The sequence below is a fragment of the Macrotis lagotis genome, chromosome 2 (genome assembly GCF_037893015.1).
Source record: "Macrotis lagotis isolate mMagLag1 chromosome 2, bilby.v1.9.chrom.fasta, whole genome shotgun sequence".
NCBI lineage: Eukaryota > Metazoa > Chordata > Mammalia > Peramelemorphia > Peramelidae > Macrotis > Macrotis lagotis.
Window position 1 is genome coordinate 200,342,962 of NC_133659.1, and position 13,039 is coordinate 200,356,000.

The 13,039-nt window shown below is 37.8% G+C and overlaps 1 protein-coding gene across 4 annotated transcripts in view; it reads right to left on the minus strand.

Moving 5' to 3' along the window:
- MARCHF10 (membrane associated ring-CH-type finger 10) overlaps nt 1-13,039 on the minus strand; it is a 187,618-nt gene that overhangs the window by 63,303 nt on the left and 111,276 nt on the right. For all 4 annotated transcript variants that reach the window (XM_074224429.1, XM_074224427.1, XM_074224426.1 and 1 more), the window contains one exon: nt 3,345-4,764. In XM_074224429.1, coding sequence (XP_074080530.1) covers nt 3,345-4,764 — 1,420 coding nt within the window. The remainder of the gene's footprint in view (nt 1-3,344; nt 4,765-13,039) is intronic.

Here is a 13,039-nt window from a genome sequence, read left to right on the forward strand (position 1 = left end):
TTTTCTTATCTCTTTTTCCATCTGGCCAATTTTGCTTTTTAAAGCATTCTTCTCCTCAATAACTCTTTGAACTGTTTTATTCATTTGACCTAAGCTGGTTTTTAGCATGCTATTTTCTTCAGCATTTTTTTAGATTTCCTTGACTAAGCTGCTGACTTCATTTTCATGTTTTTCCTGCATCTCTCTCCTTTCTTTTCCCAGTTTTTCTTCCAACTCCCTCATTTGATTTTCCAAGTCTTTTTTGAGCTCTGTAATAGCCTGAGCCCAATTTCTGTTTTTCTTGGAGTCTTTAGATGCAGGAGCTTGTGCTTCCTCATCTTCAGACTGAGTATTTTGGTCCTTCTTGGGCTCATTTGCAAAATATTTCTCAATAGTCTTCCTCTTATTTCTCTGCTTGCTCATTTTCCCATCCTGGGCCTGGTTTTGGGGTGCTTCCTGAGCTTTTGGGACACTCCCACAAGGGTCTCAGTGTGTGAGGCTCTGTCCTCCCTCCTGGTCTGTGAATAACCATAAGCGCCCCCCTCTGCCATGGGGCTGAGCCCTGCTTTTCTATGGGGGGGCTTAGACTGGGATCAGGATCTGAATGTGGTCAGAGGCCCAGAGTCCTGTTCCAGGGGCAGAGGACAGAGCTCTGCAGACTCTCTTCACTCCCCTCCCTAGGTTCAATGGGCTCATGCCCTGGGGGCTCCTGCTTACGGGCTCTGCCTGCTTCTGTTTTGGGGTCTGGGCTGCCAAAAGACCAAGCTGCTCGCTGTGTGCCCTGAGGGCTGGGCTCCACGTGCTCGCTCTGGCAGAAGTCCCCCACTGTTCCCCCACTTTGTGCCCAGTGTTCCCTGGGGTGCAGCTCAGGAGACTCCCCTGCTGCTGTGAGCCACGACTCCCAGCGCCTTGGGGCTGCCTCCGGGAGGCTGAAGTTCTTTCGCTCTGGCGGGCTGCCCTTCTGGCGGGCCGCCCCTCCGACCCCAGGGAGTAGAGCCTTTCTGCTCTTTTTTCCAGGTTACCTTGAGTAGGAGAACTGCCTCACTGGGTCCCTTTGTGGGTTCTGTCTCTCGAAAGTTTAGTTAGAGTCCTTAGCTTATGAGTTTTATCAGAGAGCTCCTAAGACTGGATCTATTCTTTTTGCCATCTTGCCTCCACCCCCCAGATGAGCATTTTTCAAAAGAATGCAATCAGCAGCCAACTGAAATGCTGTTCAAAATTAATGGGGGGGGGGGGGGTTAGGTGGCGCAGTGGATAGAGCAATGGCCCTTGGAGTCAGGAGCAGCTGAGTTGAAATTTGAGCTCAGATACTTAATAATTACCTAGCTGTGTGGCATTGGGCAAACCACTTAACCCCATTACCTTGCAAAAAACCTTAAGAAAAAGAAACAAAATTAATTATAATCATAAAATGCAAAAGTAACTAAATCTGAAATGTCCTTTCATATTCCTTAAGCTAGCAACAATGCTAAAAGTTAAAAAAAATGAGGACAATGAGTTGGAGGGGTTAGGTAAAGATTTTTTTTTTAAGCCATCTGCTGATCGTATCAGTGTAGCAAGCTCTGAGTGAGGAATTCTGTCCCTTAGCAGAGACATCTTGTCCACTATATAGTCTTTGAAGCTGTTAAATGACAGGCTCATGGTCACACATGTAGGATGTATTAGAGATGGGCCTGGAAACCAGGTGCTCCTGACACCAAAATCAGTTTTTTACCCTTTACCTTTCACTTTATAAACCTATGTAAAGATGGGGACACTAAATACTATGGGACAATTGTGAATTGGTTCATGCATTCTGGAGAACAATTTGTATTTATGCAGTAATACATAAACATTTACTCACTAGGAGATAAAGCCTAAGGATATTTTCAACAGTTAAGACCCAACAAGTACAAAGGTTTCCATATGTACCATTATTTGTGATATTCAACAGTTAGCAACAAAAATACATGCTCAGCAAATGAGGAATGCTACAACAAATTTTATAATATGAAGTGCTGATAGTTAATAATAATAGCAAAGATTTATATAACATTTTAGGGTTTTCAAAAAATTTTACATATACTACCTCATTTGAAATTAATGGACACCATAAGAAATGACATTTTAAGAATTACATGGGGGCATCTAGGTGGCGCAGTGGATAGAGCACTGGCCCTGGAGTCAGGAGGACCTGAGTTCAAATGTGACATCACACATTAACTGTGACCTTGGGTAAGTCACTTAACCCCATTGCCTTAAATCAATCAATCAATCAATCAATCAATAAATAAAAAGAATTAACACAAACATGAAGTGATGCAGAGTGAAGGAAGTACATCCAAGAAAATTATATAATGACTTTAATAACATAAATAAAACTAGCATAAGTTATATCAAACTGTAATTAAAGGTACATCCCTCTTTGAGATTATTAAATAACAAACTCTTGGATATTATCCTTTTGAATACTGATTGGGAAGTGGCCAAAACAAACATTATCAAAACTTTTTTTTAGAACAGGAAAAATAGGAGTCACCATTTTTAAACTGAGAACATTTAAACATTTAAAAATTGAGATATCCTAAAATCTGCCTATAAGACCAATTATAAGCTCTTATAATGAGCTTACCCTCTTTCCCCTATACTTGAGAAAAAAAGGCACACATGAAAATGTAAGAAATGGTTAAAATAGTACAGATACTTTAAAATATTGAGGTAATTGTGATAACACTTTGAGAAATGTTTATTGTTTGAAATGTTCAAATTCTAATATAGAATTACAACTGGTCAGATCTATGCTCAGTCCTGTGGTTTTAATACTCAGAAGTCATGAACTGAATGGCTCCTATTCTTAGGGGAAAAGTTTTTTCAATAAAAAAAATCTTAGTTCCTAATGGTTCAAATTCTTAAAAGAGGAGGACTCTATTGAATAGAGGCTGAATATTTTGTCTTTTTTCAGGATGTATCAGAACATTATTATTGGGGCGGCTAGGTGGCGCAGTGGACAGAGCACCGGCCTTGGAGTCAGGAGTACCTGGGTTCAAATCTAACCTCAGACACTTAATAATTACCTAGCTGTGTGGCCTTGGGCAAGCCACTTAACCCCATTGCCTTGAAAAATCTAAAAAAAAAAATAGAACATTATCATTTCAGGAAGAAGAACTGCAGAACTGCTAAAATACTGACTTAAAATAATTTCTCCCCATGAATCCCAAGATAAAAAAAATGAAATCAGTACTCTTTTAACAAAAAATCACTTAAATATCAATGAAACAATATACAGCATTGTAATTTCCATACCACTCTCTAGTAAAAAAAAACAAAACTTTACAATCTTAGAAAAACTAGGACAAAATTATATTTATCTAATTATGAAAACTCACCTTTCTTGGAGTTTCTTCAGTTTGTCAGGGTCTGCCTTTGTCTGATGACTCTCTTTTGCATCCATGGAGTTAGAAGCTTCCATTCTATTTTCATCTTCAGTCTGGTTTGGTAAGTCAGACACTGTGAAGAAAGTAAAAGGTATTTCATCTTGTATTGACTCTGACATATGTAGATGGCCTCTGAAGTTCATTTGTAATGGAGAAGAGCTGGGGGGATTCAATGTGGATGAGTCATCTTGTGAATTTTGTAAGACCTCTTCAGTATTTAGTAAAATCTCAGGTGACTGACTTGTTAAATTCTTCTCTTCTATTTCATTGGTATGAAATTCAGTTGCACTGGCTATAGGTGATGAAGTATCTTGGTTTTCAGAATTGGCAGATGAATTTCGACTTCTAATAGGTGATAAAGGTCGGCGAACATTAAACCTTGAGTTTCCCTCTGCATCTGAGCCCTGGAGGACAACAGGGGTCAATGATAAGTTTGTTTGGACCTCAGCTCGCTGTGCAGAATGGAGCAATGATCTTGGGGTGTTATAAGATGAATTTAGTAATGGTCTATGTACTGCTGACCTATTAGGAGGAAAGCAATCAAAAGAATTCCTAGAACTGTTTCCACAGGATTGTCTGTCTCTATTATAAGTATGATTCCCAGGCCTAGTTTCCACAAAACCAAAATCATTAGGTAAATTCTCTACATTAACACAACTATCTTGTCTGTTTTCACCTTTCAAACCCCATGAATTAAATGAGGTTTTCTCACCTTCATCATCAACACAGTCATTTTCCTTAGTGGAATCGCCATCAGAAATTTTATGATCTCGAGGCAGCCTTTGCCCTAACATGGACTGCTCAAGCATTGGGTCCATCAAATTACTTTTTCTTAATAAGCGATGACCAGATTCATTCCTTTTTAATGAACCAGGCCTGCCATTTTCAAGTTCCTCTTCTGAGTTCTGGTTTTCAACCTGAGTTCCTGATATCCTGCCAAATCCATTATTCCTGTTATTAAAAGGAGAACATGGTGGTTGTATTCCAGCAAGTAGAAATTCTTCTTCTAAATGGGTAATGTCCTCAATGTCTTCATTTACTCCTATATTATTAACTGTATTTAATTCTAAAAAGGAGTAAAAGTCTTCATCTCTGAACTTAACTGACGCCCTTCTTGGTTGCACTGTGCTAGTAGATGTTAGGGATGGTACACCGGATTCACCCAATGCCTGGGAACCATTTGCTCCTTGAAAAGATGGTGACAGAGGTAAAGATGACTGAGTTGGGGAAAGAACAGTCCAGTCTTTGGCGACTTTTTCAGGTGTTTTTTGGTCTGCATTTAGTTGTGAAGATGGAACTAAGTTTCTTCTCTCTCGAGTTTGCCTCTTCATCTTAGCATCATTTGACCACACATCTTGTTGTACTACTGAGTCTGTAAAAGAAGAAACACCAAATCATATTCTGTCAAAGTTCCTTTTGAGCATATGACCTTTATTTTAAGCATTTTCTTACATTCCTTGGAAAATAAATGCTTGAGGAGAATACATATAGTGAAAATGGCATTGGGAAGAGAGGTCTAATATGTGGTTGTCTGATCAAACTACAGATACATGTTTATATTTACTAAGGGTGGGACAATGCATGCATACAGAAATCTTTGGGTACTCCTAGCCATGCCTTTAAAGCTGTTAGGTGAGGGGTTTAGTTCCAGGGTAGTAATACTAATAATATCCGATATCTATAATACTTTAAATATATTATATCTCACCTGAGCCTTAAAAACAAACCTGAGTTAAATACAATAAATACAACAATTATTATTCATATTTTACCAATGAGAACAGTCATTTAGCCATTGAGGCTAAGAGAGGTTAAATAACTTGTCCAAGGTTACATAGGTAATAAATGTCAGAGATGGAATTTGATCTCAGGGTTTTCTGATTGTGCTAGAGGTGGCGGTTTCCAGACACAAATTCCTTGATACAGATTCCTCTCTTATTCATCCTGATTGGTCCTAGTTTCCCTATTAGGGCTTTCTAGTCTGGGGGAGTGGGGATAAAATGTCCTGAGATGCATGCAGTTGGGGTATCTCAGATTTGGTGAGTGCCTGACATCTCACAAATTGCCATATCCTACTGACTTCTTGACTTTCCAGATGGAGATGAGGAAAGCCATGTACCACAGTATCCTCACTATATAACCTTACTATGTGAAGGCAAAGTCAAGAGCATCTTCCTCCGTTAAATGATCAGTGACTGGAATGCAAGTGCCATCCTGAATGCCACCCTGATTCAATGTGAAACCTGAATTAAATGGGAAGTGACTTGAGAATCTCCCTACAACACCCACAGCCAGTCCAACATTCCACTGAATTAGCTTTTTTGCCTCCCTTTGTCCAGAACAGTCAAAAAAGCTAATTCAGTCTCAAGTCCGCTCAGGCTTTATGTGAGCAAGAGGCAATCACAGATGGGATTTTCCGATTAGACATTCCAATGCTTACTAGAAAGAAATATATCCTTCCCCGTGTTGTCTCAGGTGTTTTCTTGACCTGAATTTCTTAAATAATTTCTCTGCACAGTACTAATTCCCTGTTTTCCAAAAGCTTCCAATCAAGATGGGATATCGTATAAACATGTAAGAAACATCTATATAATATCAATTAATTATAGATAGTAAATACAAATCAAACTTAAACGCTAAGGAATTGTTGGGTTCCTGCCGGCTAGCTTATCCTTTACTCAGAAGAATTGACGAGGTGGGCAACAAAGATGAAAAGTTATTCAACCCCCAGCAAGTATTTAAATGCCCCTTTTCACTCCCAATCCCGAGGCATTCTCTAATTACAATTACAGGTGCTTGCAGACAACAGGTGTTAAAGGTTTACTTATTACTCCCACACACAACAATCCATTACAAGGAATATAGACTATTCTTCATAAGGGGAAGTTAGTTAAGAAAAGCCTGTGCCTAGGGTTCTGATAATTCTGGAATGTTGTATACATACATATTTTAAAGCACCTCAGTGGTAAACAATAATATTAATAATGACAATAACTCACATTTATATAGCATTTTCTAGTCCACAAAGTAGCTCCTTCATAGCAACACTGTGAGGCAAACAGTTAAAGCTTTAGCAAACACATTTTACCATCAATAGTTGGTCCCCAGAAATTCTGAGAACTCTGACTCTGGAGCCCCCTTTCCTAGGTTCTATGGAGATTGTCTTGAGTAATCATTTTAGAAAGCATAGCCCAAATCCATAGCAATGAATTTAAATTTAAATTAAATTTAAATTAAATTAAATTAAAATTTAAAAGTACACACAAAGAACAAATTCAATAGCCAAAATATTTAAGACACAAAACAAAAAAAATTGAAGAAATAAAACCTGCTCTCATACACTAGTAGGTGTGATTCCTTTATATGTTATTTGGGGGTTATGATTTAATTCCTCCAGTTCCTCTAATCTTCCAACATAGAAGGAAAGAATCACATCAGACCCTCATAGTCCCATGGTAAAAAGTTCAGTATTATCTGACTCCAAAAACTGCAAGTCAGCAGAAACCTCTCCTGGCAGCAAAAGTTTGTTGGAACCTTTTAGGTTCCTATGTCATCAGGATTTCACCAGGACTCCTAGATTCAGGGACCTCATGGCAAAAACAACCCCTTCCATATCTTTAAACTGACCATAGCTCTCAGTTTGACTCTCTTTTTCTATTGATCCTCTTAGCTGGCAGCCTTGTAATTTTAATTTTATCTCCTTTCCACAGTGCCTACTCTCTGATATTACTTTTTTTGGTCAAACTCATACCTTATCATATAATTCTTCATTTTGACAAAAATCTCCTAGGATTCTGACATCTTGACACTTCCCCCAATAAACAAGGAGAGTTTCTTTTCCCTATCCATTATGGTTAGTGGTGGTAGTAGGAGCAGTAGTAATAGATAATAGCTTCTTTAAAATGCTATTTCATCTAGGTGCTGTTTTTATCCCTATTTTACAAATGAGGAAATTGAGACTGAGAAGTTGAGTGATTACACAGGATCCCACATCTAATAAGCTTCTGGGGCAGGATCTGAAGTTCTTGATTCCAAATTTAACACTCTTAAAGTTGTGTGAAAGAGCTCTGTAATAAAGACAACCCTTATCCCAATTACATAAAAAATGAGACAATTATGTTTTTAAGAGTTCTACCCTAGACCACAAAGAATGTGTTAGAGCCAATACTTAGTGTTTCTGAATCTGTAATTTCCGAATTACAAGGATTACAACTTCTAGAATTTTTGCTATATCAAACTGCCTCTTTAGTTAATAAATTATATATCAATAATTGAAAAAATGAAAATATTTTATCACATAATAATTAGCTTATTTGCAATTCTCACCTGCAAGAAAATGTTTCATAAGGAAATGAAGCAGAATTAGAAGGAAAAAACAGAGAGGACATAAGGTCATCCAGTTGATAAAGGCCTGAAAGTTTTGAGGATCAGGATTCTCAGCTGGCAATTTCACTTGGACAAAATTTATTCTCATTATCAAAATCTACCCTGTCTATCCTCTCAATTTCATTGTGACAATAGAATACTCATAAATCAGTATTATTATCATTTAAATCTTCCAGTGTGGAGGGAAAAATAGGTAGCATGTTTATCCCTACTTCTTCACTTTCTATTACCCCTTCGCTTCACTAAAATCTCCTATCTCCTTTTTTTCCTTTTGCAAGATGCAATTATGATGCTGCCTTTTTTCATCCTCAATTACTTCCTTTCATCACTGCACATTTTCTAATGTGCTCTGCCTAAAGCAAGTAAACAGGTTCATATACTGAACTGAAAAGCACTCTGACACGATCAAAGTTAAACCTGAAGAAATCCACATAGCAGAGCACTCTATATCCCTAAGGTTCAAATCAATATTGCATTACTTTACATGATACAAGAGGTCCAGGGAGCCCTTAGATGGATATCTAATATCTTCAGATTTGCCATGGGACACTCAGCAACATGACACAAACCTTTGTTCCTCTAGGAATTGATTGTGCTTTTTAGCTGGTTACTTAAGAGGACTTAAGAATTAAATTCATAAATGACATTAAGGGGTACATTAACAATTTCAGGAGTACAAACAGCAGTTGGTGGTATTTAAATTTGAGGCCAAGTTTTCTAGAAACAAATGCTTTTGCTTGACCAATATATGCATCTTTCAATGATTCTTTTGAGGAAGAAGTTGGTAAGGGAGTCAAGAAGGCAGATCATGCTTATTTTTATTTTTAAATGATATCGAGAATGAGATTAGCAATAGTACTGGACCTTTCATGTATTCCTAAAAACATAAAATGAGACCGATGTCAGGAAAAAAGTTTCCTGCTACTGCCTGGCTGTTGGAGTTCAGTCCTTGTGACCAGTTAAGTGAGAATTTACTGATAGATAATAAGAATATCAGATATGATGACTTCTGAAATGTAGCAGTGGGGGACTCATCTAGAACCATCCGGTTACTTCCCAAAGGCCACTAAACTGTCATCAGATGGAAATGACTCAGATAGGAGGAACCTCAGCCTGAATGACAGGTGAGAAGATGACAATCTGTTTCTTCCTCTTGACCCTCTAAACCACTCAGGCACCTTTCCTACCACCTCTTCCTAAATCCCTACTTTATCAACTTCTCAGAAATGTTAGTTTAATACTTTAATGGTTTAAAAAAGAAGCAGAATTCGCCTCCTCACTATCCTCACACAATTCAGAGGCACAATTTCTATGTTCTGATCTCTGGATCCAAAACAATAGAAACCAAATATCAATTCATCCTGGAATGAGGATTATGTGACATCCACCTTGATCTAAGTCAAGGTAGGCACTCATTACACAGGGTGAATTCAGAAGATGCTTAGAGAGTGATCTTTAGCAAGTCTATAAAAATCCTAGAACACACAGGGTTAGAATGTTAGCTTTTTGTTGTTGTTGAGTAGTTTCATTCATGTCTTTGGACATGTCATTCATGTCATGCTCAAAGAGTCTAATATAGGTATAGAGAGAACTCACTAACAAACATGAATTTTAAAAAGAAGCACATAAGCGGGGCAGTTAGATGGCACAGTGGATAGAGCACTGGCCCTGCAGTCAGGAGGATATGAGTTCAAATCCAATCTCAGACACTTAATTACCTAGCTGTGTGACCTTGGGGCAAGTCAATTAACCCCACTGCCTTGCAAAAAAAAAAAAACAAGAAAAAAATTTTAAAAATTAACTCATAAGCTACAAGCAAGATCAGGAAATTAAGGATGAATATGAGCAAGGCATGGCTCTTCACAAATCTCATCAGAAGTCCTATAATCTAGAAGGATTTGAGTTTAGCTAGGGAAGTAAAGGATGATGTAAAAAAGCAAGTATACCATGAGAAAAAGGAGGAGCAAATAAAGGCTAGGATCACCATTCCAGGAAGATGGAATAACTGACAATGGAGAAATTGCTCAATTCTTACTTTGTTTCTTTTTCTCTACACCCAAGGATCTGGAAATAACAGAACAAGAATGTCTAAGAGGGAGCTAGTGACCAGACCAGTAATGAATTAATAAGAGAAAACATCTAGTTACCTTTGAGAAATTCAGGCTACCTGAACCAGATGCAAACTCAAATAGAAATGCAGTCCACTAATGTCTACATAAGGATCCCTGTAGGCTACATATGGAACTTAGCTTTAAAATGTATTATTATTCATATTTATTCATATTTATTGATTTTTTGTTAATTATTTCACGACAACATTTTAATCTAGTTTGGGCTGAACTTAGGAGTATTACTGGCTTTGTGTTTAAACAGCTCTGCACTACATTCTCAGGTGCCTAGCAGGTGTGATTGCTGTGCAACTGACAGTAATATTGAAAATATCATGAAGGACAGGATATATACCATAAGATGAGAGAAGGAAAAAATGTACTAATTTTTTAAAAATTGAAAAGGAAATTCTGTAAACAACAGGTCATTATGCTTAGATAGAAAAATCATCTTTTCAAGTGTATTATGGATTATTTATTTTTAAAATGTTTTTTGCTTTGTATTTTTCCCCTCCCCTTTTTCCCTTTTGTTCTGATTCTTCTTTTACAACATGACTAATATGGAAATAATGTTTTTTTTGTAAGGCAATGGGGTTAAGTGGCTTGCCCAAGGCCACACAGCTAGGCAATTATTAAGTGTCTGAGACCGGATCTGAACCCAGGTACTCCTGACTCCAGGGCTGGTGCTCTATCCACTGCGCCACCTAGCCGCACCCCCTCACAAGTTATGTTTAACATAGTTATATATTATAATCTCTATCAGATTACTTGCTGTAAAGGGGAGAGAGAGGGAAGAGAGGTAGGAAAAATGAAATACAAAATAATGAATGTTGAAAACTGTATAGTTGGGAAAAAATTCTATTTTAAAAAAGTATAGAAAGGAAAAGCAGTGGTTAGCAGTTTGCCTGGAGGTTTTAATAAACTGCAATAAACTCAATATGAGTCATTGGTATGATGTCTCATCCCCCACAACTAATGGAATCTTGGGGTACATTGAGAGCCATAGCTTCTAGAAATAAGGAGGTGAGATAGTCCATCTGTACTCTGCCCTAATCAGACAACATCTGGAGAACAGTGAATTCAATTCTGGGTATTACAGTTTTAAAAAATGCATTGGCAAGATAAAGAGTATCTAAAGATATGTGACCAAGATGGAAAGAACCCTAAGACCATGTCATATGAGGTTCAGTAGGGGATTGTTTAACCTGGAAAAGAAAAGATGCAGGGGAGATACACCATGAAGTATTTGATGTGCTGTCACATAAAAGAGTGTTTATATTTGTTTTGTGTGGCTGTAGAGGGTAAAGCCAGAAGTAATGGACAGAATGTACAGAGAAGAAAATTTAGGATTACTGTCAGGGAAAAATAATTTGAATAATAATAATTAAAAAATAAGAATTTGAACTGCCCCAAGGTGGAATGGACTCTTTGGGAAGTGCTGGACCTCTAAATGGAGGTATTCATGCAGAGGCTGAATGACTACTTCTCTTGTGTATTATTGTCTTTTTTTTGTTTTTTGTTTTTGAAAGGCAATGGGATTAAGTGACTTGCCCTAGGTCACACAGCTAGGTAATTTTTAAAACTTTTTTTACTTTTAAATTTATTTTGAATTTTACAATTTTACATTTTTTCCCCTAACCTCACTTCCCTCCCCCCACCCCCCACAGAAGGCAGTGTTAGTCTTTACATTGTTTCCATGGTATACATTGATCTAAGTTGAATGTGATAAAAGAGAAATAATATCCTGAAGGAAGAAAAATAGATAGCAAAATTACATAATAAGATAGCAGTTTTAGTCTCCACAATTTTTTCTCTGGATACAGATGGTATTCTCTATCACAATTATGCCTGATTGTTGCACTGGTGTAATGAGCAAGTTCATTAAGGTTGATCATCACCGCCATGTCAGCTAGGTAATTATTTGTGTCTGAGGCTGAATTTGAACTCAGGCCCTCCTGACTCCAGGGCTGGTGCTCTATCCACTGCATCACCCAGCTGTTCCTCTCTTGTGTATCATCATTATTATTATTATTATTATTTAGGTTTTTGCAAGGCAAATGGGATTAAGTGGCTTGCCCAAGGCCACACAGCTGGGTAATTATTTAGTGTCTGAGACTGGATTTGAACCCAGGTACTCCTGACTATAGGGCTGGTGTTTTATCCACTACGCCACCTAGCCACCCCTCTCTTGTGTATTATTGAAAGAACTCCTTGCACTTAAGGTTTGGACTAGAGGGTGACTGAGTTGCCATGCATCCCTTAAATTCTGTGATTCTTGGAACTAGAACTAAGAAACTCAAAGTAGCCAGTTAACTGGTATTTTTAATTTTATGCTGAAGTATAGTTAGTGCTAGAGTTTGCTCATTTCTCTGTCTAGAATTAAAATCAGAATAATGACTTTTTTTATTTGAACACAAAGGGGAATAATTTTAAGGAGTCAGGAATATTCTTTTATTTTGAGAACTTAATACAACTGCTAGATGTAGCCTTTCGGGAACACACTAGAAGTTTTATACAAATGAGAAAGACTGTCACCATGCTCCCAATAGTTTCCCAAATGGTAACCTTACATTACTCTCATTAGAAGCTGGGTAGCCCCTATATAACCAAAGCAAGGCAGGGCCTTGTGTGGTATTTATTAAGTACTTACCATGAGTCAAGCACTAAATGGTTAGGGCAACTAAGTGGCACAGTGGCCTTGGATTAAGGAGGACAGGAGTTTGAATCCTCTTACTAGTTGTGTGACCTTGGGCAAGTCACTTAACCCTGATTGTCTCACGTCAGGGTCATCTCCAGTCAGCCTGATTCCCATCTGCCATTGAACCCAAATGGCTCTGGAGGAGAAAGTGAGGCTAGTGACTTAGCACAGCATCCTCTCATTCAGATCCAGGTCACATGCTTATCATGGCATCATCTTAATGTTGTGGCATTCTTCAAAAATGAAGGACAAAGATTACTACCTGGTTAACAAGCATGTGAGTGTACAAATACAATAAAAAGGAAGATGGACCCCGCCCTCAAGGAGCTTACATTCTAAGCTTTCCACAAAAGAGAAATAAAAAGCATGTGGAAGGGAAGGTGCTCACATTGGAGGCCCAAGTAGAGCTGAAGGGGAATGAATATATAATTTTTGTTCATTCCTCAGGAAGTCTG